Source organism: Maniola jurtina, chromosome 17, assembly GCF_905333055.1.
Source record: "Maniola jurtina chromosome 17, ilManJurt1.1, whole genome shotgun sequence".
NCBI classification, from domain to species: domain Eukaryota; kingdom Metazoa; phylum Arthropoda; class Insecta; order Lepidoptera; family Nymphalidae; genus Maniola; species Maniola jurtina.
In genome coordinates, this window is record NC_060045.1 from 7740448 (window position 1) to 7765622 (window position 25175).

The following is a 25175-nucleotide window of genomic DNA, read 5'->3' on the forward strand; positions in this document are numbered from 1 at the left end:
CCCTTATACCAATTCCATCCTGAGGAATGTCTGATTCTACGTACCTATTTCGGAAAGTGTGCCCATGAATTTCTTGACCTGGTACCTTTACCTTTCTACTATGGTCTGCGCTTGATGAGGTGTTCTTAAATTTCAAGGTCTCTTAAATATAAGGGTCTCTTAAAATTCCGTAATTTAAATTTAGCTTGTTCCAAAAGTTAATGGAATTAAGTTACTTGAAACCAATTTGTAACCAACCAAGTTATAAACCAATTTGTAACCAAGTTGTGAATCAATTTTAGGATTTATTTGAAGGATAGATACATACCTAGTTACCTACCCTTACCTTTAAATATTTAGGTCTTAGTCGAGTTGGATGCGGAAGGATCAGGGAACTCACCGCAACCCAAGAAAACTTCTACTATTATGCGATTAATGGAAAGGGTTCCTCAGTATTGAGGAATGCGACGCAGAGAGAGCCCACAAATTCAAGAGGGGTCTCTCCGTCACTCGCTCCATACAAACGTAGTTCGTCTCTCATTGGAATACTAACTAATTTTGTAGAAACGTTCCGGGAACTAATATCTATGCCTGTGGTTTTCCAGATTTCCGTTAAAATATTCGGTTTCAAAATTGCATACAAATCTTTGAGCCACTATAATTTTAAAACTACTTACATATTTTTAGAAAAATCTAAATCACCACAGGCACAACAGATATTAGTTTCTAGAATATGTCTGCATTTTATGGACTTTGGTTGCTTAATATTCAAATGAAATTGGGACTACGATTGTATGGAGTAAGTGACGGAGAGAGCCCTGTTAATACCACCTGAAGGCAACGATATGATACTATTGTAGGTATATCAATGCCTGACCTAGGTAGGTCCCGTAATGTTACCATGAGAGAGAATAATAATACATTTACACGGTTATCCATTTTGAATGAACTATCGCAAAGGGTTGGACGTGTAGCCCATATAAAATGTATGAAGCAATCGTTAACGTGCGGCATTTTGCTGAAGCGCTGTGGCCTGTGGTCCGTTCCACTCATGTACCTACCTATAGTACGCGACAGATTGACATGGCAATCGGGGTGGGGACGTCCCGCACGCCTGCACAGCTGCCGCGCTAAACTGGTGCGGGATAGCGCGGATGACGTGCGAACTCAATTGCCATGTCGACCTGTCGCGAACTTTATACACTGTACCTACATTTACCTTGTTAAGCAGGTACTGATAATAATTATAATCATCCAAGGAATTACAATGTACTAATGTAGGTAGAACTTCGAATTGAAATAAAATTGTAGTGGTAAAGCGGGAGCGAAGCCAGCGTGAAGATTTCGATATTAGCACAGTAAGTTAAGAACATACTTTGGTTAGGCTGTTTCGGTAGAAAGTTTCGAGCAAGTGCCAACAACAATTACACAAAGTTCCAACTCAATCCAAAGTTGGACAGTGCACAAAAGCAGAAAAAAGGAACGCACATTAATTTATATCTATTTATTATAAAAATATATTATACATGTTAAACAAAATTAAATATTATATAAACTGCATAGTTTTATATTTTATTACTAATTTATTATTGATAAAAACTGTATAATTTAAACAAAATACTTGACACCCACGCCATCTAGTCGATAATAAGTTATTGTTTAAACACATTCGAATTACGTTGCACATTGTTCTTTTATCGACGTCATTTTTACTATTTCTAATAGATGGCGCCGTCAAATAAAATAAAGGTGAACTTTCGAAAAATATACAGTCGAATTGAGAACCTCCTCCTTTTTTAAAGTCGGTTAAAAATGGTAATACATATTTTTCATAGTGCTACCCAATTACGTAAAATTACAGTAGATATTTACTTGAAACCTTTTTTTTGAACGTATAAATTACTATAATTAACCTTATATTATTATGAATGAAATTTTGAGAAAATAATGCATATACATATATATGTACCTAGGTAAGTAGGTACCCGGTGGTAACACAAGATCTGCAGCTATAATTTCACGAAGTTTCAAAGTTGAAACAAACTAATCCAATTATAATAAAGGAGGCGGGGCAGGTAGCTGGTAGGTAGGTGAAAATCGATTTACTTACTATTACTAGCTTTGTTTACCTACGTAGTTAGCTTGTTACATAACAATTAGGTACCTACTCGAACGAATCTAGGTAGTCAAATAATTGTTCTAGCGTTTACAACTTTAACTACCTAACTAGATTAAATCTGAGTTTCTCGTAAATTGATGCTGTATGCGCAAAGTTTTTGAATATGCACCTTGGGACCCCAACTTCCATCGCTTTTAGGGTTCCGTACCTCAAAAGGAAAAACGGAACCCTTATAGGATCACTTCGTTGTCTTTCTGTCTGTCCGTTCGTCCGTCCGTCTGTCAAGAAAACTTACAGGCTACATCTCGTTGGGTAATCACGACATTTGGTAGGTAGGTGACCATAGCATAAGTAAAAAAAAAAAACGAAAACTGAAATTGTGGTTACATCACAAACAAGTGTAAATTAAAAATTTATAACACCCCCGACAAGTGAAGGTTACAGTAACTAGAAAAGAGCTGATAACTTTCAAACGGCTGAACCGATTTTCTTGGATTATAGCTAAGAGCCCTCTCGATCAAGCCAACTGTCAAACAAAAAAAGCTAAATTAAAATCGGTTCATTAGTTTAGGAGCTACGATGCCACAGACAGATACACACGTCAAACTTATAACACCCCTCTTTTTTTGTTGGGGGTTAAAAAAAAATGTGTTCATGAACAAACTATTATTTTGCTCGTCTGTTTTGTGACAGCTTTTAACCGCTCAGTCTGCGCTAGCCTTAAGAGGGCTCTCTCCGTCACTCGTTTCCACTCGTTTCACAGTTCCAATTTCATTTGAATACTAAGCAACCTAAGTCCATGAAATTTTGCAGACATATTCTAGAAACTAATATCTATGTCTGTGGTTTTCCAGATTTCTGTTAAAATATTCGGTTTCAAAGTTACGCGGTCTTCAAATTTTCATACAAATCTTGGAGCCCCTGTAATTTTAAAACTACATATTTTTAGAAAAATCTAAAACACCACAGACACAGATATTAGTTTCTAGAATATGTCTGCAAAATTTCATGGACTTTGGTTGCTTAATATTCAAATGAAATTGGAACTACGATTGTATGAAACGAGTGGAAACGAGTGACGGAGAGAGCCCTGATAACCGTAAAGCAACGGAAAAGCGCTGAAATATTATTTGTAGTTTCGCTGAAAAGTTTTCAATGAGTCGAACTGCAGACTTTTAACCTTTTAACAGTCTCGGTTGACGAGGCCGCTATTTATGAAGTCGCCGGTTTGACTTCTAGTTTCAGTTCTGTAGGGTAATAAATTTCCAGTGTGTTTATTAAACTTTAGAGTTCGAACTTCGAATACTTGTAAGTAGGTATGATTTATTAATAAATTGTTTCAGGTTTGTTAGTAAATCTATTTCTATGTTATTTAAGTGCTAGTTAGTTGCTGCTTGCGACTTGCTTGGATAACATGGATTCAGCCGGGCGATTCAGAACACTCGATTCGGTAAGTTATTGTTCGATAATATGTAATTCACAATGAAAAATACATCTTATCGAAGGATAACTTACCGAATCGAATGTTCTGAATCGCCCGGCAGGTTTCTTTAAATTCCGTGAAAACTTTTTCTTGGCATATTTTCTGGGATAAATTGAAATTGTTTAATCGAATATCGTCAAAATCGATTAAACGGGCAGGCCGTGAGAATCGAGACAGATAGACAAACTTTCACATTTTGTAATATTAGTATGGACAGAGTAAGCAAGTGAGAGTTTTTTACAGAGGTCCTTATTAGGAGCCGGTCATTATTGGCTGCAAGTAGGTACCTTACTTATCTCTGGTAGGTATGCATATGGATTATATAAAAGGATAAACTGGCTGATCGTCATAGTAACGTACAACTCAAACCCCTAGGTCTAGTTTGAAAATAGAACCTAAGAACTTACCTAAAGGTACTTACCTTACTTAACCTTACCTTACTTACCTTATTATTTGTTGTGAAAATTTTAACTCTCAACTTTTACCGGACACTTGACAGACGGAGGCTTAGTAAAGGGTTCCCTTGGCACCCTAAGAACGAAACTAAAATGCGTATAGCGAATCTTTCAATGCTTTCGCCACAACATTGTTCGTCAAACAGGCAAAACTAACGTAATAATTGCGCCAGTTTATTTTGATCCACCTGTATCCCTTTTTGCTTTGCATTTTCCTCAGTTTGAACTAGTTTCAGAAATGCTCGAGGGTCTAGGTAGGTTGGATGTCTGGCAGATTTTCTTCGAAGCGACATTTTGATCGGGGATAAAGTGACGTTGTTACTCCCGCTTTGACAAGATATACCTTTGAGGGTAACAAAGGGATTGGTGTCGGCATGCCGAGACATCAATACACGAACCCGCTTAAAGTTGTGCATTGTTAAAAGAGGATAATCCTCAAGACCTTAAATTATTATTACAAGTTGTGGAGCGTGAGCGTACGGTAGAGGAGCGGTGATAGTCTGGTTAAGACGTTGGTCTTGTATTCAAGAGGTCGCGGGTTCGATTCCTGACATGTACCTCTAACTTTTCGGAGTATATGTGTTTTAGCAAAATATTATGTATTACTGGCTTTAACGGAGAATGAAAACATTAAAAAAAAACCACTGTAAGGAAACCTGCACGCCTGAGTGTTTTCCATAATTTTCTCAAAGGTCTGTAAAGTCTGTCAATCCGCACTGGATCAGCGTAGAAGACCTTAACCCTTCAGAAAACTAATATATACGCCTGTGGTTTTCCAGATTTCTTTTAAAATATTCGGTTTCAAAGTTACGCGGTCTTAAAAATTCACATACAAATCTTTGAGCCCCTTTAATTTTAAAACTGCATATTTTTAGAAAAATCTAAAACACCACAGGCAAAGATATTAGTTTCTAGAATATGTCTGCAAAATTTCATGGACTTTGGTTGCTTAATATTCAAATGAAATTGGAACTACGATTGTACGGAGTAAGTGACGGAGAGAGCCCTGTTAAAAGTTTAAGAAAAAATTTCTTTTCAAATTAAAATAAGCAAGTATCTAACGCGAGAAGTCTTGCTATTCTTAAAACTTTTTTACAAAATAAACACGCAGTAGAATTGAGAACCTCATCCTTTTTTGGAAGTCGGTCATAAATAAAGAAATAATTACAGATATAAGACTTTATTGTTCCAAGTCCTAACTCGCGCTAACGAAGTTTTTAAGGATTTGGATTATATAAGCAGGTAGTTAGTGACTCATTAGCGGGAGTCCGTGTATACTCAGTAATCCATTGGGTATATGGCGTTATACCCGCTTGCTATGTAACTATTTAGATACTGTCATATCTAATAGATACATAGTGAGCATCGCTGAGCGAATTTGTCTCGCAACTATTATTTCTCCACTATGTTGGTTGATGTGATATCACCAGTAGTGATACTATGTGTATCACACTGGCACGTGAGTTGATCAATGTAGTTTCTGTGTGCCCCCATTCCCCTAATCGCGAGCAACACACTTGAGTATACAATTTGACTCCCTCTTTTTACTTTCTAATTAAATAAATCCTTATCCTTACTAATATTATAAATGCGAAAGTGTGTCTGTCTGTCTGTCTGTCTGCAACGCTTTCACGGCTCAACCACTGAACCGATTTTAATGAAAAGTACAGACTTAGGTTACATTCCGGGGAAGGACATAGGCTACTTTTTATCCCGGAAAAACAAAAAGTTCCCGCGGGATTTCTAAATACTCATCCGCTTGATCGATTTGTATGAAATTTGCTACCGAGGTAGCTTGCGTCCCTGTTATTGACATAGGCAACTTTTTATCCCGAAAAATCAAACAGTTCCCACGGGATCTTTAAAAACCTAAATCCACGCGGACGAAGTCGCGGGCATCCTCTAGTATTTAATAAAAGTTTTTTTTTAAAGAATATTAGCCATGCTAATCATGACTAACTCCCCCTCCAATTAACCGTAAAGCTTGTTCTTGGAGTGGGTACAACAGTAGTGCAACGGGTGGGGTTTGAACCGCCGACCTTTCGGAATTCAGTCGGCCAATCAACCGTTGAGCCACGTTGAGCTATCGAGGCTCTTATCTCAGATTATTATCTCTTTTCATAAGTCAGATGAATGTCCAAATCATATTATTACGGCAGTTTAGTGGCCTCATTAGAACAAATTGATCTTCGAATTCAAGTGAACTTAATACTTGTTTTAAATAGTTGAAACTGTTGTTCACTGCAGTAACCGTTTATGTTTGATTTTGTATGAAAAATCTAGCATATTATTTTCATGTAACTCTAGTACCTACTTATGTGTTTTTTATCAACTAATAATTTTGTACGGACTTTTGTCTGAATGTACACGCCAGACCAATTAATATAATTAGATGTTAGAATCAATTAATTATGATAATTAGTTGTTTACACAAAAATTTAGGAGCTGATAAACACAACGTGCGACGGCAGGGGCCCGTGTCGGCAGCAGCATGAATCCTGGCCTGCTATGGAGCTATTTTTTTATTTTTTTTCGGATTGAGTATGCTGCGTTGGCCCTACTGGCCGCTACAGTTTACAGCTACTTTATTTGAGTGAACATGCAAGGTTTATATTGTGTTTATATATTACTAGAGGATGCCCGCGGCTTCGCCCGATTTCGATTTTTTAAATCCCGCAGGAACTCTTTGATTTTCCGGGATAAAAAGTAGCCTATGTCATCAAAATCGGTACAGCGGTTGGGCCGTGAAAACGTAGCAGACAGACAGACAGACACACTTTCGCATTTATAATATTAGTATGGAAGTATGGATAATATGTTAAATTAAAAAAAAATAACGAATTTTTATTTTTCAGTACAAATCGGCAATTTCATATTTTAACCCCTAATATTATAGAGATAGCTTAGTAAGTATCTACCTTTTAGTAGATATCTACCTTAGACTGTACTTTGGAACTTGCTGCAGTCAAGTGGTTTGTTTGACAAAGAATCAAAAGCTTAATTCCTGGTAAGGTCTACATCTCCTGAGGATACTCCGGTGTCGGAATGAAACGCGCGTCGAGTGTGTTCTGACTTCTGGTGGATTTATGTGGTGTTGCGTGGTGGTACTTGGAGCTTGCTTGGTGGCTGGCTTTTCCTGCACGCTTAGCTGTGGGAGGGCGTGTGGTGCATGTTGCATGCTGCATGTTGAACAATACAGACCTACATTTTTAGCGGATTATTGATTCTTTGTATATACTTGTACTTCCGCAAAATAACGCCTGCTTCTATACAAGGATTTAAAATCAAGGCTCTCGTATATAGCCGAGTCACTTGTGTACTTACATAAATATTACATAACTTGGATACATTTTTCCCTATGGAGACATATTTCACCCTTTACCCTTCTAGCTACTCCATCCAATCTAATATGAAACAAGAGATAAAATAAAGTAATGCTGCATGATTTGAGTGCCAGATTTTGGTGGCATGCCAGCTTGTTCGACGGCCGACGCTCGTAAAACATTTGATCTTGAATGTTTGCTCGGAAGCGGCGACGCCGCGGCGCGCGGCGGCTTTCCGCCTTTTTATTAACTTTTTACGATCGAAAACATTCTTATATGTTTGCGAATTTCAGCTGATAATCTAGGGTGGCTAGGATTTCATATTGTAACACGGGATGCGGAAATACCTAGTGGTTTCGTATGTAAATCAAAATTGGCGCTTACTCTTAAAAACATAATAGCGAGCAAACGAGCAAGAGACCTATGTTAAGAATAACTGCCTCTTCAATCCATACTTCCATATTATGCTATGTCAGTGTGTCTGTCTGTCTGTCTGCTACCTTTTCACGGCCCAACAGTTCAACCGATTTTGACAAAATTTGGTACAGAGTTAACTTATATCCCGGGGATGGACATAGACTACTTTTTATCCCTCTCTCCTCATCTCATCTCTGAGAGGAGACCCGTACTCAGTAGTGGGGCGGAAATGGGTTGATCATGAAGTGAGTAGATACTTTCTGCAAAGTCAAAATGATGGTCAGCCTATTTAAAAAAAAAACAGCTTGTTTTGATCTCAGAAAGGTTAAAGAATCTCCTTATGGCCTATACATTAGGATTAATGACGCCTAACTAAACTTGCAATTCTCTTACGACTCCCTCGCTAGGTGTTTGTTCGCGACACAGCCTTATTTGTACGGCTTCTGTTACCATTGCTATCAAATAAGGTTTTATTGTGTTGTTTGATATCCATTGAAATGGACGTATCCAAGTAAGTACGCTGGAAGAGGTGTGCCATACAAAATGACAGTTATTTTTTGTGCCAATTCGAAGTATAACATTGAATTAAAATTAACATAGTCTCAATTAATGGTCTTTGTGACACTATGTTGAGAGAATATGTGATATAATATCATTACCGTTTTTTTCCGGGTACGCTCATAAGACGCTTACTGCTTTGCATCAGTGCCGAAAGTGCGAAAATAAAGTTGCTCCAAAAACAGATTGAACAGTCGCAGGTCCAGCGTATTTGTATTTATGAGGTAATAGAGGTCAGTGTTGATATCATTCTTGCTGTCTTCTGATAATATAACGGCTAATAAGGATATCTGTAAAAGCTGTCACACAAAAGAGTGGATTTTTGTACTATGAGTATGATATTATAACCTGCAGCTCGCTCCAGCAATGCATGGGACTTCATTTACTTTTACACAAGGCATAATATTGTATATCAAATCTTTGAAAAGAGCAACCGCCGAGTTTCTTGCTGGTTCTTCTCAGTAAGAAAGGCATTCCGAACCAGTGGTAGATGCTTTTGACGATTCAAAAGTACTTGTAAAAGTTTTACTTAATAAAAATATTTTGAATTGTTTTTTTTTTTTTAATTTTGAATAAAGATACTAATCTTTAAATAAAGGCGTGAGCAATATTTGTGGCCACAATAATTTTCACAACCCTTACTTTAGTAGAAAAGTGTTCAAAATTGTATTGGTTACGAACAAAATAGTTAGGTCGATTTGCAATTAGTTTTCTGCAGCAGTACCACTACTATTATATTTGTATCTACATTCTCCATGATATATAATATATCAAAATCTACTAATAATAATTTAATCGTAAAAGAACCAATACAAATAGATACCCAGTCCATGATTTTCGTACTTTAAAAAAAATATAACGTTATGTTGAATTGGCTTAGTACGAAACTGAAACGTACCAAATCCTTAGGGAAGTAGTTAGTTGTTCATGGCCGCAAAGTCTGTAAAATATAACACGGTCTCTAATATTATGTGAGAAACAACAAAAGTTCTTCGATAAAAGATAATAATTCGCTAGCTAGGCGCCTCTAGGACGGTCAGTCTGTAGAAGATCGATACTAAATGTGTTACTCGTAGAAACAGAATGTAGGTGAACGAATCAAGATTTACTTGCTTACCTACTTGATTCGCGACTTACGTTATCCCTTAGCTGACCTCCTGTACTTAATTTGTACCTTCTGGAAAAATGGGCTTTGCTTTCGAAGGTAGAGAATAATACCTACCTATACTTACTTATAGGGTAATAATAAAGTTAAGTTTTCGCTATGAAACGATTATTCGATTCAGGATTAAACCGAGAATTTCCACACTCTAGTTTGCTCTGAAAGTACATACTATATCATCAAATTGGTTATCTATTTTCAATCTATTTTTTTAGGGTTTCGTACCTCAAAAGGAAAAACGGAACCCAGTCAGACTCGCGCACTGAGGGTTCCGCCTCAGTGCGCGAGTCTGACTCGCATTTGGCCGGTTTTTTTCTGAAGTAAAAAGCCATGGAAAAATCTTGAAAAATCTTAGTTGACAAACTGTTTTAGGTGGAAAAAGCGGAATTGTTTCTTTATTTTTATGCATAGATCGTTGGATCCAATCGACTTTAAATTTCCAGTTGGCTTTCAAACTATGCTACCCGAGCCTCTGAGCTAAGCCTATCCATCACTGTCAATCTATACTGCAGTGAGGCGCATACGAAAGTCATAGATTCTTTGACCGAACCCGACTAGTTGTAAAGCCAGTCAAAGAGAGAAAAAATTCAAAAAATGCAGTGCACTGCTTTGGAGGAGTTTTAATAGAGAGCAGCTCACTCCAGCAATGCTGCAATTACTTTTTAACCCCCGACCCAAAAAGAGGGGTGTTATAAGTTTGACGTGTGTATCTGTCTGTGGCATCGTAGCTCCTAAACTAATGAACCGATTTTACTTTACTTTTTTGTTTGAAAGGTGGCTTGATCGAGAGTGTTCTTAGCTATAATCCAAGAAAATCGGTTCTGCCGTTTGAAAGTTATCAGCTTTTTTCTAGTTACTGACACCTTTCCTTTTCTTTATTCCAAGAACTATGTACAAACTATGTACCTACTAACCTAGCAAGCGTCCTTTAATATTAAGTTATGTATCATTTTCTATCTCATATTTACCTTTTTTTGCTAATCAATCAAGCGGATTACATTAGCTTCTCCTTTCAGCAAAGGTTTCCTGGTAGAGATTGCTCCAAGCAATAAGGCCGCCTTTGCACACAATTGTTTTTTCTGTTTTCTTCTGTCTGTGTTGTGTTCCTTTACATGTGTTTTTTGTGTGGAATAAAGTGTTCTATCTATCTATATGATTATTTTTCATCCAATCTCCTCTTTGAAGCGAAGTGGTGATAGCCTGCTTAGTGGTTAAGACGCCGGCCTCCGACTTAGAGAGTCGGGGGTTCAATTCCGGGCACGCACTTTTAACTTTTCGAAGTTACTTTGATGCTTGCTTTAACAGGGGTCTCTCCGTCATTCATGGTCAGATAGGGTCAATAATATCATATTTAGGTACCTAATCGACGGGTGACCGTCGAGTGAATTCCTCTTAACAGTGAAGGAAAACATGAAGGCCTGAAAGTTCTCCATAATCCCAAGGGTATATGAAACCAGTCAATCCCCACATGCCCAGCGTAGTGGACTAGGGAACTATTCTCATTCTGAGATAAGATCCGTGCTCAGTAGTGAGCAGTGAGCGATGATGGTGAATATCTTCTTTAACAGGGGATTTTTGGGATTTAAAACGCAGCTGTAATCTTCTGATTCTACCAGATCTTTAATCACAAAATTAAACCGCTTTAACGCACATTAAGTCTAAGGAATGGTTCAGGCGCGGTGATTAGTGACTTTGTCTACAATTGGTGTGGTGTGCGGTCTCATTTGTATTCCTCAGCACACGCGCCGCGCCATGTTTACGTTTCCAGCAGACCAAGTGGAGCCTCCAATTTGTTTACTCGTAGGTAACCTTGGGAAAGTTAGATTCCTATTTTATAAAAAAGCAAATTATACCATCGAAGATTATGTGAATTATAAAAGTGTAAATTAAAAATTTATAACACTCCCGACAAGTGAAGGTTACACTAACTAGAAAAGATCTGATAAATTTCAAACGGCTGAATCGGTTTTCTTGGATTATAGCTAAGAACACTCGATCATGCCGCCTTTCAAACAAAAAATAACTAAATTAAAATCGGTTCATTAGTTTAAGAGCTACGATGCCACGGACAGATACACACTACACATCTGTGTAGTGTGTATCTGTCCGTGGTGATGTGTTTATCTAAACACATCAAACTTAATATAACACCCCTCTTTTTGGGTCGGGGGTTAAAAAGAGCGTAGACTTGACCCGCGGCTTGCACCAGCAATGCGCGGGACATCAATAACTTTTTTACAATACGGCATAATATTGTATATCCTGTGTGTACCTATATCAAATCTTTAAAAAGAGCAACCGCCGAGTTTCTCGCTGGTTCTTCTCGATTCACAAGTACTTGTAAAAATCTACTTGATTAAAAATATTTTGAATTTTTTTAAAGGTTGTAGGGGGAAAGTGCCTTGAATGGGACAGGTTTTGAATGGGATAAATTAAATTTGACATATTCGAAACACTGTAGTAGATTTTTTATATGTATATCTGTCATACAGTTTTCAAAATCTTTAATAAAAGATTTTTGGTGCCATTGAATTATAATGTACCTACTAGCACAGTTTGACGAAAACTGTGGTACTAACGTACAATTGAAATAGCTTAGTGCATACAGCCACCACATTGAATTTTTGTTCAAAAAATTTATAGCCAGTGTCATAATTATAGCGATACCCCATACATACAAATCTGCTCAATCATTTAGAAGCTATGATGGAATACATACATGAAGCCTGAAAACATAACAATCCTTTTTTTGGGCAGTCTTGATAAAAGTTACTCACCCATTCTGCTGCGGCTCTTGGTTTTCATCAGAATCATTACTGACGATTGACTCTAACATCTGTATCTTCAACATTTTAGTTGGTCACATGACAGTGGACTTTCGTAGTCACTGGACGCGAAACTTTGTTCACTTTCCTTCAAATGCACTTCACTGGAGATCTGTAACAAAAATAATTTCTTTGAAGATCATAATCCAAACTAAATGTTATGTTATAGATCTCTGCTAGTTTTTACCCGACTGCGGCAAAGCCAATGGGAAGGGTTATGATTTTAGCACTCTATGTTTTGGTACAAAGGTAGCTTACATATTAGGTATCTATGGATCTATGGTAGCTTGCAAGTTGCATCATGGGGAAGGACATAAGCTACTTTTTGTCCTGGAAAATCAAAGGTCTCACAGGATTTTAAAGTAACTTCATTCCACGTGGACGAAGTCTCGGACATCATCAATTTGGTACAGAGATAGCTTGCGTCCCGTATTCGGACAGATAGGTAAAGGTACTTTTTACTCCTGAAAATCGAAGAGTTTCCTTGGGATTATCAAAAAACCTAAATCCACGCGAAGGATTTAGATTCTCATCATTACATTTTGATGATCTCCTTAGAAATTAGATCCTTGAAGTGTTTAACTTCAAGGATCTAATTTGAAATACTTAATTACAGCAGTCTAAGATTACATCTCCATAAATGATTAAGAGGAGTTTGTTCGTAGCGTGCTCTAAGCAAACGTATAGTTCGCGGCAGCTCGAGATGGCAATCGGGGTATGAGGCGGGGGGACGCCTGCACACCCGTACGTCAACCGCGTTCGCCCGCACAGGGTTAGCGCGAGGTCTGTGCAGGTGTGCGAGGAATCCCCACGTCGATTGCCGTCGCGTACTATAGTTTAGCTCTCATTTGAATACTAACTAATCAAACCCAAATATTTCAGATAATTCTAGGATCCTAGTTTGCCAAAAGCTAAAATATTTAGCTTCATAGTTATACGGCAGAATCAATTTTTTCAACCACCGGCCGCCATTGGCGGATCCTTAGATGAATATTAAGCAACTGAGAAATCTCCCCTACTTAGATATTTTGATATGAGGAAGGTGGATAGTCTTGGGAAGGCCTATGCCACAGCGTATGTCTTGCAAACAGGCTGATTGAATAATAGGTATTTTTGTGTACTTTGTAATTCAAATGATGTATAGCTTAGGCGCAATTTAAACATATAATCGTGCGATTCGAGCCACATAGATATACCTACCACATTGGTAGTGAGTACTTACTTAGCATTGATTAGCCGGACGTACCTACCTACGTTTTCACGAATTTCCACAAGTAATATGTAAAATACGTAAAAAATAGGTACGTTATACTATTGAATTTAACCATTGAATCGCCGGCCATACAAGCACAAGTCTTGCCTATTGAAATTTGTATAGGATAGATCCTCCGCGTCACGCTTATCTTGGGATCTATTGTATTGTTTACCCCATCTACCTGCTCTCCCATCGTGACGTCAAAGAAACTATACTTTCATCTACTTTTTTTCTATGAACCCTAAATCACACTTGCAAAGTTTTTGAAAATTCTGGGTATATTAAACGTTTTGGCCGTAAACTGCGTGGGAGTCCGTTTCTACGCGGTAAGTGCGAACCTGAGTGTTGCACAAATCATTGGTTTGATGTGAAGTACTTGAAAGTATGGAACTAGCATCAGAGGGCACAGTGCTGTTTGATGAGGAAAGTGTGGTGCCTAGCACCCGACACCACCGATGTAGAAGTTTTGACTCCCTTTTGCGATATTTTTACCACGGAAATCTGATAATCAACAGAAATAAAACGCATAAGGGTGCGGGGACGTCCTGCACACCCACACAGCCTTATAACCCGATTGCCATCTCGATCTGTCACGTACGTAGGTATAGAATAGAATAGATTTTTATTCAAGTAAACTTTTACAAGTGCTTTTGAATCGTCAAAATAATTTACCACTAGTTCGGAATGCCGATCCTACCGCGCAGAACCAGCAACAAACTCGGTGGTTGCTCTATCCAATTGTATATTTTTGTAATATATTAATTTGTAATATAATATCATATACAGGTAGGTATTTTTGTATACCCACCTAAACTGAAAAGCGTAAAATTAACATAAAAGTTAATTTCTTCAAGATTGCGTCTGAAAAATAAATATACTTTATCACTACACTGTTAATGGATATCTCATATAGGTACCTATTTACATGATTTCATGATAAATAGTTATTAGGTGCGTAAGATATCATAGGGGTTCATGTATTATGAAAGTTTTATCTCCTGTATAGACTGTCCCTTACAAAACTTTTCTTATCAACGAGCAAACTTCGCGATGTATGTTCTTGTATTTATATCCAAACTTGTGGCCGAGTTTTGATTAAAATATCCTAGTATTTACTTACCTAGATTTTGCCAGTGTATTCATATGGAGGCGAAATATTAAGTTAGTACCTACTTAAGTACGCGGGCGTGACCCAAAACTTCTGCTTCACTAATCCGAATATTATGTCTAAGGATTATAAACATATATGTATAGGTATGTTAACCAAAGTGTATTTAGGGAAAGTGATAGCTGTGAAACTTTGAAAAGGGTGTTGTGGATTATCTATACAATAGAAACCAATTTTCATACCTATAACGCTTAGAAAAATATACTTTACATGTTACATACTTAAATTTTACAGTCAGCAAACAAGCTAGGGTTGCATCGGCCTATAGTCGCTTGTACTGGTAGGTGCAAACCTACATTTGTCATTTGTTACTGTACTTTACTTGTGCTATAAGACCTACCTACCTGCCTTTCATGATTCTGGGTCAACATGAGACTGGGTTATCTTGACAGACACGACAGACGGACAGACAGACAGACAGACAACAAAGTACCTAATCCTATAAGGGTTCCGTTTTCCTTTTGAGGTACGGAACCCTAAAAATTATCAAATTCTCTTTTAGTCATAGATATATACTTTTAGTACTATAAAAAAATTATACACCGTCTTTAGATAATCTATATATTCTATACCTACACATCAAATGCTAAAGTCTATTGCTAAAGTATTAGGAGTAAAAGCCTGATTAATGTTGGAAATGCGTTCAAAATAATTCATAGGTAGGAATTTTTAACTTGATTAAGTTATTTCAAATAGCACGATTTTAATTACGCTGTTAAAACACTCACCTGTTTCGTTTAAAGTTAATTTATTCATCCATTCGAATAACTCGAAAAGTATTCCGACCATGCGTATAATATGAAAATTAAATATCATGTCAGTTTGCCGTGCGGAATTTGCATCTTATATGAAAAAGGTTTTTCATAAATGTGTAAAAAAATCACGTAAATATATAAACTTTTTAACCAAAAAATTAAAGCGATGACGAAAAAATAAACTGAAAAGCGAAAAATAAATCTTTTTAGTCTGAACTGTCTATACTTAGGTATAAACTAAGTATTATACCTTACTTAAGTATAGACTAAAGATTTATTTTAGCCTTTTTTATAATTAAAAGTTAAAACCTCTAAATTAATTATTACGCGACCGATTCAAATCATCAAAATCGGACTAGGTACACTTATAGGTAGGTAGATGAACTTTTTTTTTGTGGATTAAAAAAAAACAAAAGGTGTCAAACGCGCCCTTCTGCGGTGGGAGTGAGAACAGTGAACTGAACTCCGATCAAGGGGTAGGGAGACAGTACCGCGCTTACCTCTCCCATACCCCGTATAAACTGCCAAAGCAGGTTAATTCAAATTTTGAGTATAGGTTAAGAGTCACTAGTAATTTCAACTCATGACGTAATGAATTACGCCTTACCGAGGAGAGCTGGACACCCGAAGTAACAGTGTCACCTTCGTCTTATATACTCAACTTTGTTAAAAACTCTAATATCGCGATTTAAGGTTTTCAATAAAATAATAAACTACGCAACAATTTCAGTAACAATAAAATACACAAGTTTATCCAGTAATTAATCAAGATTTTTTTAAAGCAAATAATATTGGCGAAATATCTTAAGAAATATTTTAAAAAGTTGATACAATAAGATTTCTTTAAAAGTGCCATCTATTTCAAAGACTGAAAACATTGGAGTAGAAAATAATTTGTAATGAGGGTAGATTTAAATATAATATGAGAACTGTTGACGTTTGTTATAAAGGCGGCTACACACATGCAATTTTAACTTCGGTGAATTCAACTAACAGTCTAAATGTAGGACTGTTCAGTTAAATCTACATACATCCGTAGACTTATCTGCGAACTAAACTATTATCTGATAATAACTTTCAAAGTTAAACTGGAGTTGGTTAAACTTTAGTCTTGCCACAAAAATGAAACAAGTGTAACTGATAGCTAAATTGAAGTTTTTGTATGGGAAATCTGTTAGGTTTAAAAAAAACTTAAATAAACTTTTATTTAGGAAACTAAACCTGTGTTCACAGTACCGAATGAGAACGATGATCCTGCTGAAATAGAAATTATTGTGTTGATCATCCCGCGTCATACAATATTCAATGTTTAAAGTCTAAAACAAAGTTAAATAGAACTAAGTAACTGTTTACAGTTAGTAACGGTGATAGTCTACTGGTTAAGATGTCGGCCTTCTATTAGGGTGGTATATTTTCAAAAGTGTGTCAAGTCTGCCAATCCGCACTTGGCCAGCGTGGTGGAATATGGCCAAAGCCCTTCGCATTCTGAGAGGAGACCCATTCAGTAAAAGGCCGGCGGCGATGGGTTGATGAAGAATTAGTTACAAAAATTCAAAATTTTTCATTAATATTTAGGTGCAAATTAAATAAAATTGATCAGATCACAAACATATGTTTTTATAATCTTTAAGAGGTAAAAGCATTAAAAAGTTTTTGTGGTACTCAGTTGTCAGTTCAACTTTTCAGTAGAAACTGGCAGTTATAACTGCACGTGTGTAGCCGCCTTTACTCACTACAGTTGCTACACTTCTACTCATAAATAGGTAGGCAAGTATAATCAATCCTGAACTGACTGATCTACTAACACACAACCTAAACCGCTAGGGTTACAAACTCGAAATTTTAACAATAGGTTCCTTTTGTAACATAGGCCCTCACTTATGAAAGAATTTTTGAAAATTTAACCCCTATAGGGGTTAAATAGGGGATGAAAGTTTGTATTAAATCCATAATTTTTCAAGGCAAGTTTATTCGAAAATCGGCATTTGGATTTTCGGGCAAAAGTGAAGAAGTAAGTAAGTATTATTATTGTGTTTCAGAATTTTTTGGACACACTCTCACTGATTTTCAAAAAATCTGCTCCTAGGTACAAAATCCTAAACTATCAATAAGTGTCGATTAAACGCTAGCTATAACTCTGCATCTTATTGCTCATTGCTAGGGGTCGTGACCCCTTTTTATTTTTAATTAATCACACAATTAGTAGGAGACATTTTTAGGATAATAATGCGGTGGGATCAAAAATCTATTCGCATAAGTTCCTACAACTTGACTGAAGAACGAGAAATCGACTTAGATTTTACAGTTCTTATCAGCTGATGTTAATGGTAATAGTTGGGCTGCTCTCCGAGTCAAGGAGAAAACGAAAAAGTCAAAATCTTGACTTCTACACTTGTTCACCCATCTAGTTACCGACTTGGGTCAATGTTGCTTAACTATCGCAATAATTATATTGATATACATGGTCACAATTAGGCCACGCGTCCCTCAGCAGCTAACACAAAGGGTTTTTATTTAAATTTTTATTACCTAACGCCTAACGCAGACATTACAACATTGCGATTTGCGATAAGTAGGTATTGTTTGCGACAGGTCGAGATTGCGATTTTCTAGGAAGGTGACGTCATCACTTACCGGGTAATCGATATCGATAATTTTGTTCGGTACGCAACAAAATGAGAGTAAAATTATTATAACCATCTTTTTTAAATAATGTTTTATTCATCACAATGTAATCAAATGAACCTACACTAAAACACAGCTGCTCCTTTTTTGAAAGTCATTCAAAAAGTAGGATATTGCTTATCCTCTACTTGTCTGTATAAGTCCCGTCAAAATAGGTTCAGCCGATCCGAAGATTAGCCCGTTCCAACAGACAGACAGACAAAAATTTTAACGTGTGATTCAGTTATGGCACAATTAACCCTTTAAGAGCTATAGTTATTTCGAAATTACAGACAGACACTTCAATTTTTTTATTCATTAGTAGGTATAGATATATTTTACACGCATTAACTTTCGCCATATAATTATTACACGGACAAGATAATTAATTAGGTTCTAAATAATTAATGTACAGTTTAATAAATAAAATCTAGAAGACGTCCATATTTTTTTTTAAATAATATAATAGTGAGCAAACGAGCAGGCAAGTCACCTGATGTTAAGTGATTACCGCCGCCCAGAAACATTTGCCCGATGAGTTGTTGGCCTTTCGGGAATTTCCATTTATAGAAAGACCAAAAGGGATGACAAATTCTCTACATAGTGGTGTTTGGCGTTCAGGGCGAGCCCGTACTTGCCGATTGTATCTGTATTCACGTTTGTTTCTGATTAATCTCATATTTACTGATGTCAGTTAATTGGCTGAACATACAGTCATCTGAATGAGCGGGTTTCTTAGACCGGTGAGACCGCAAACCGGCTTCCTATGTAGAGACGGTCATCCCAATTGCATAATACAAGGACTGTTACTTATATCTCACAAGCCTAAAAACTCTCATAGCGCGATGCAGAAATTTCCCTTATATTTCATAAACTATTTGAAATATTTAACTTTTTATGATGAATATAATTACAAATGCGTATTAGTTTTATATTAAAATAAGATTTTCTCATAAATTACCCTTAGTTTTTTTTAAATTTGCAAATTACTAATAATGGTTGCGTGTTTTCTGCTTTCTACTGATTGATATAAGTTTTTATAAATACTGTTATCTACTATTATTATTTAAGTACCGTTTCTATATAAAATAATTGTCCATATAGTTCATCCAAAGATACAGAGGGCCCAAAAAGGTTGAAATATTACATTAAAACCGAATATACCTACTGAAGACCACCTTATGGTAACTTGACTAAACCGAGAATCGAATGCAAGGATACTAGGTGATTAAAAATATTAGCCCTCAGCTTAGGTCTTTAATACTATAAATTAAAATAAAATAATTAGAAGATAGAACATAGAACTTAACGGCTTTATTGGTCTATTCACTATTGGCTAGCATGTTTGACTGCGGATCACGAATTCCTTGGTTCGATTCCCGGGTCGTATAACAAAATAATTAGGGTTTGGGCTTTTCTGTTTTCTTTTTTATTTATTTATTCACTATAATAATATGCACACACAAATACATATTTATATCTCGCCAAACTGCAGAGTTTTTTAAAAATTATAGTTTGCTGCCCAATTCGCGCTCAGAAAGGACACACCGCGCATTTAGCTTAAATAATAATAACAATAACTTAAACTAATGACTAAACTAACCAATTTAAATAATAATTTTGTGGCTAATTAACCCCCGACCCAAAAAGAGGGTTTTGACGTGTGTATCTGTGTATTTGCGTATCTGTGTATCTATCTGTGGCATCGTAGCTCCTAAACTAATGAACTGATTTTAATTTAGTTTTTTTTGTTTGAAAGGTGGCTTGATCGAGAGTGTTCTTAGCTATAATCCAAGAAAATCGGTTCAGCCGTTTGAAAGTTATCAGCTCTTTTCTAGTTACTGTAACCTTCATTTGTCGGGGGTGTTATAATTTTTTTATTTACACTTGTTTCATTATTATTCTACTGTACACAGTGATTATTGAGTATCAATATGAAATAAGTGCTCCAATTGCGGTCCGATAAATAACAACCAATATGCTTATTTCAAATTACTAAAATTTTTGACTTATAGCTTAGGTTTTAAGGTTTATTTTAGAATAAATATTTTTGTTCTCATTTGAAAAATTCCAATATTATTTTTATTGTAAATGACAAAAAGTGTTAAACATATTTGTTTCGCAATCGTTATTAAACTTTATGTTTTAGCGTTAAGGTTTATAATAAACTGAAATTGTTGCTATTATAAAACTTTTATCTACATTTCTTACGCACACACAGAATCATACATTACATAGACTGCTAAAATCATAACCCTCCATTTTGGCTTTGCCGTAGTCGGGTAAAAAGAGGTGTCAAGATCTTCTTCGGCGTTGGAGTTGAGACTCCTGACATGCACTCAGTGCCAAATGCCAGTCGACATCTATAGAGGTAGGTGCACTGGGATTCCAAGGTCACAGGATACAGGACCTTATTGCCTTATAAATAAGAGGGACTTAGGCCAGCTCCCTCTAACACTGGTTTAACGCGAAGAAACGGACACCCCAACTGGTATGACAATATTTCGTATATCTACCAAAATTTTTAAAAACTTCGTAATCGCGATACAGAATTCTTACCTGAATCTATTTGTCTATTTTTTTCAAATTTTTGGGTAGGGTACAACTAGGGTGTGTTCCCATTGTTAGTTTTTTTGCCGACCCTCGAGCTCGATGCTTGGTCGGTCGGTAATGTTTACAATAAACAGTCGATGTAGGTTTACCCGCCTTTATTTTGCTATCCATTTAGCTGATTATATTAATTCACACAAAATTCGAGGAAAAATAAGAACGCAGAAGTCGGTTAAAAATGCATACAGTTGTATGTACATAAGCCGGTGTGAGCGTTTTTGTTGTTACCCATGCATAGTTCTACTCGTTTCTAGGGTTCCGTACCTCGAAAGGAAAAAAGCGACCCTTATAGGATCACTTTGTTGTCTGTCTGTCTGCCTGTCTGTCCGTCTGTCCGCTCTCCGTCGTGTCTGTCAAGAAATATCCCGATATTTCTTGACCGAAAACTTTGAATTTGTTATTCATAAAAAAAAAAAATTAAAATTTGTTCACAAAAAAAAATTGACGAAATCACATAATATTAGATGGCGCATTCCGTCATCAAAATTTCCGTCAGGGAAAGGGAGAATACAAAACTTAATGAGCTGGCAAACTAAACTGTCTAGGTACTTAATGCAGTTCTAATCAAAATATTTTTCTTTTCAGGGCTGACTGATTGACTGATCTATCAATGCACCGCTTCTGATCTGCCCAATCCGTCCAGTAGTCCGTTACTGGACGGATGGGCTGAAATATGACATGCAGATTGCAGATAGCTGCTTTTGAATGAAGTAGACATCTGCTAAGAAAGGATTTTTAATAATCAACCCTTAAGGAGTTGAAAAATAGGGGTTTGAAGTTTGTATAGCGCACGCGAACGATGTCGCGGGTATACGTTAGTTTAATTTAAGATACATTTCAATATACGGCTGTAAGCACATGATTCTGAGTTTTATTTGGATGTTATTAACTAAGTTTCTTTCAGTGACCCCCGTCCTTTAACTTTTACGAACGAAGTTTCTTTACTAAATTATCATCAAACCTACACTTATATGTACTTACTTTGAAGTAAAAACTCCCAAGTTGCCTAACATCAAACAATTTTAGCTTGCCTTGCAAAAATACGGAAGTAAATTAAGGAATTCCCAACAGAATTAAAAAAGTTTCCGTTTTTTAAGGTTCTCTTTCTCATTTAAAAGCGTGGAAAAAGTAAAATCGAGGCAATATAAAACTTTTTACTCCATTTTGTCTCGTTCTTGTTTTCTTGAAACCAAAAAAAGAAGTTGGGAAAGAAACTTTTTTGTTTACATATTTTACTAGCTTTTCCTCGTGACTTTCGTGTTTTATTTTTCCTTGTGTTTAGACTTTAGATAGGAGAATTGTTTCAAAAACTTTTCTCAGCAGATATCAATACTGTGAAGGAATCTCCTTGCCTTTCAATTTTGTACCTATGGTTACATACCCTACTCATACTACATGTACATTATACATACAAGTGAGTATAATAATAATTGTGATCACAAAAAAAGCTATTAGGTAGGTACTTACAAGTCACGTATTAGAGAATCTGACTAAGATCTATAGGATGTCTATGGCTACTTTAGTCTACTAATAAACTTATTAGAATTGGAGCTTTTAGAAAACACGTCATGCATTGCCTCGTGGCAACTCTCTGCAAGATGCCCTTAAAGTCTAATAAATTGTTAAAGTTTAAGGGTGTCTGGCAAGGGGTTGCCACGATTCTAAGTGTTTGGCAATGCATGACATGATTTCTTATACAATTCCGAAGAAAATATAAAAAAATTAGACATTAGGTAGGTACTTTGACGTACGATTTTTTACACCTTCATTACATGTTATCTTCCAAAGCCTCAATGATCCAAATTTCACAGTCCCTGATCGTTCCTCCCTGTGTTGGGGACAATTTGCAGAGAAGCTTTCAGCTTTTATAAAATAACGAAGGTCTGGACCTCGCTGGCTCTTAGTTCATAATATATATCATTGTTGAAAGACGGATGTCGATTGGTTTATATTCGTAAGTTGTTCGACAAAACATACCTTTTTTGAAAGGTGGAACAGACTATTCTACAAGTGTAAATTAAAAATTTATAACACCCCCGACAAGTGAAGGTTACAGTAACTAGAGAAGAGCTGATAACTTTCAAAGTACGTCTGAATCGATTTTCTTGGATTATTATAGCTAAGAACACTCTCGATCAAGCCACCTTTCAAACAAAAAAAAAGGAAATTAAAATCGGTTCATTAGTTTAGGAGCTATGATGCCACAGACAGCTAAATACACAGATACACACGTCAAACTTATAACGCCCCTCTTTTTGGGTCGGGGGTTAAAAACATCAAGTGTACGTCTTTGTTTGCAGAATCAGGCACCGGGTAAGCTGCAACTAGGGTTGCCAACATTTTTTCAGTGAAATATAGTATTTTTGAAACTAAAAAAATATAGTACACCTAAAAAATATATAGTATTTTATGGAAAACGCAAAAAGTGGACGAAGATATATTTGGTACTTATTTATTTTTATAAAATATTAATTTGCACTTCTTGTATTTTTTAACAATTTTTTGTCCAAAATAAATAAATCAGAAACTCATCTATATCAATGTGATACTACACCTGTTTCTTTCTTCTCGCAACTTCGACTTCATAACGATAAAAATAGATACATTCGGATATAGGTACGAATACGTAATACGCTACACGCTATGGCATCAGTCAAAAGTTAATGAAAAGGCCCGTTCATAAATTTTTAAAATAAAAGATTCGTTATTGAAATATAGTATTTTTGCGTACTGTATATTTCTTCAACAGTATATAGTACGCAGACCCGAAATACAGTACAATACTATATATTATAGTACGGTTGGCAACCCTAGCTGCAACTACCTAAAGTTGGATTTTAAACAAGACAAAAGAAAAACAATCGATCACTAGATGTTTCTTGTTTAATTTTCTCAAAGTTTTACTTTAAACGGGTGGCGCCACATCTGCTAAGAGCAAAGTTTGAAGACACTTCTTCTTACAAGACAATCTTAAAAGACAAAGTACAGACACCATACGATCTTCAAGTCACCATAAGATCTTTCGGAAGTCAGTCCGCTCCTAAACCGTTGATCTATCGAGGCCAACCCGTCTCATTCCGAGAGGAGATCCGCTCCGTACGATGGGCTTATGATGATCACGATGATGAGTTAGCTCTTAGATAAATATCTTCATAAAATGAATAAATAATACCGATAAAAACTAGATAAATAAGTATACCCTTCAGAGGAAATTAAAGTCAAGTCTACAGCTTATAAAAGTTGTCCAACGTCCAATAAAAACGTAGCTCAGCGCTCCTTAGTGTCTCTAATCGTATTACGTAGGTATTTAATCTGTCAACCGGCTTTTCAAGTCTCAAACGTAGTTGTCAGCACTATAATAACTTGGATTCAGCGAGACATTATTGTGAATGGCAGCTCAATTAATTTTCCGTGGCGAGAACCACGTGCAGAATAATATTATGCTTTATTATTCATTTATTTACACCCTTCTCTAGCGCGCTCCCAAGTACTCTCCATACAAACGTAGTTTTTTTATTTTTTTTATTTAAACGCCAACAACTTCTATACAAGTAAGACTATAAAATATTCCAACCATCGATGTGCAAAAATACAATACAGTATGGTTGTCTATTACAGATGCACTACTAATTTAAAATTAGGTAACTACCTAATTTTAAGTTAGCTTTAACTTTTAACTATAACTACAACAGAAAGTACAACCGAAAATTTCAAATAGTTTAGTTTTTATTTGAATATTAATCAATCAAACTCAGTGAAATTTTATAACGCGACTTCATTCGAGTGGATTTTTTTTAATCCCATGGGCGCTCTTCGATTTTCTAGGATGAAAAGTAGCCTATACTGTCCCCGGGATTTAAGCTATTTACTTATGTACTAAAGATCTAAATGATACCGGCCACTTCGTCCACATGCATTTTGGTCCATGGGGACTCTTTTTCCGGGACAAAGCCTTTATCCGAGTCCGGGATGTAAGCTTACGCTTTACCAAACTGGGCCGTGAAAACGTAGCAGACAGACACACAGACAGACACATTTTCGCATTTACCATAGTAAATTATGGATATTTATATTATATACTCGTTTTGATTACAATCCTAAAAATAAAATTTACCTTTACTCGCAAAAAAATTTGCCCCGTAAAAATATAACCATAGAAAGAGGCGGTAATTTCGTACGAATGTCTCTCAAAGGATACATTCTCCTTGAAAGGTCTGTATTGTTTTATTTGGCTTTATACCTCAGTGCTTTAAAAATAGGGATGAATTTTGATTGGTGTTTGATGTAGGCAAAATAAAAGGGTCGTTGGGTTGTCCCAATACCTAATGTTTTATATCTGTGCTTAGCTTTTCAGGAACCTTTTAAAGAAATATGTTACTAGGTCGATCTTGAAATCTCTCTT

General features: G+C 36.2%; 1 protein-coding gene and 1 long non-coding RNA gene across 4 annotated transcripts in view; one reads left to right on the top strand and one right to left on the bottom strand.

Annotated features, from left to right (window-relative positions):
- LOC123873606 (rap1 GTPase-activating protein 1) overlaps positions 1–25175 on the bottom strand; it is a 375763-nt gene that overhangs the window by 298390 nt on the left and 52198 nt on the right. For all 3 annotated transcript variants that reach the window (XM_045918516.1, XM_045918514.1, XM_045918513.1), the window contains exon 3: positions 12274–12433. In XM_045918516.1, the coding sequence (XP_045774472.1) occupies positions 12274–12347 (74 nt within the window). In that variant the 5' untranslated portion in view covers positions 12348–12433. The remainder of the gene's footprint in view (positions 1–12273; positions 12434–25175) is intronic.
- Positions 6854–22343, top strand: LOC123873624. Its single transcript, XR_006797725.1, has 3 exons — positions 6854–6942; positions 21892–21901; positions 22332–22343. It is a non-coding gene; the product is annotated as an uncharacterized LOC123873624 (long non-coding RNA).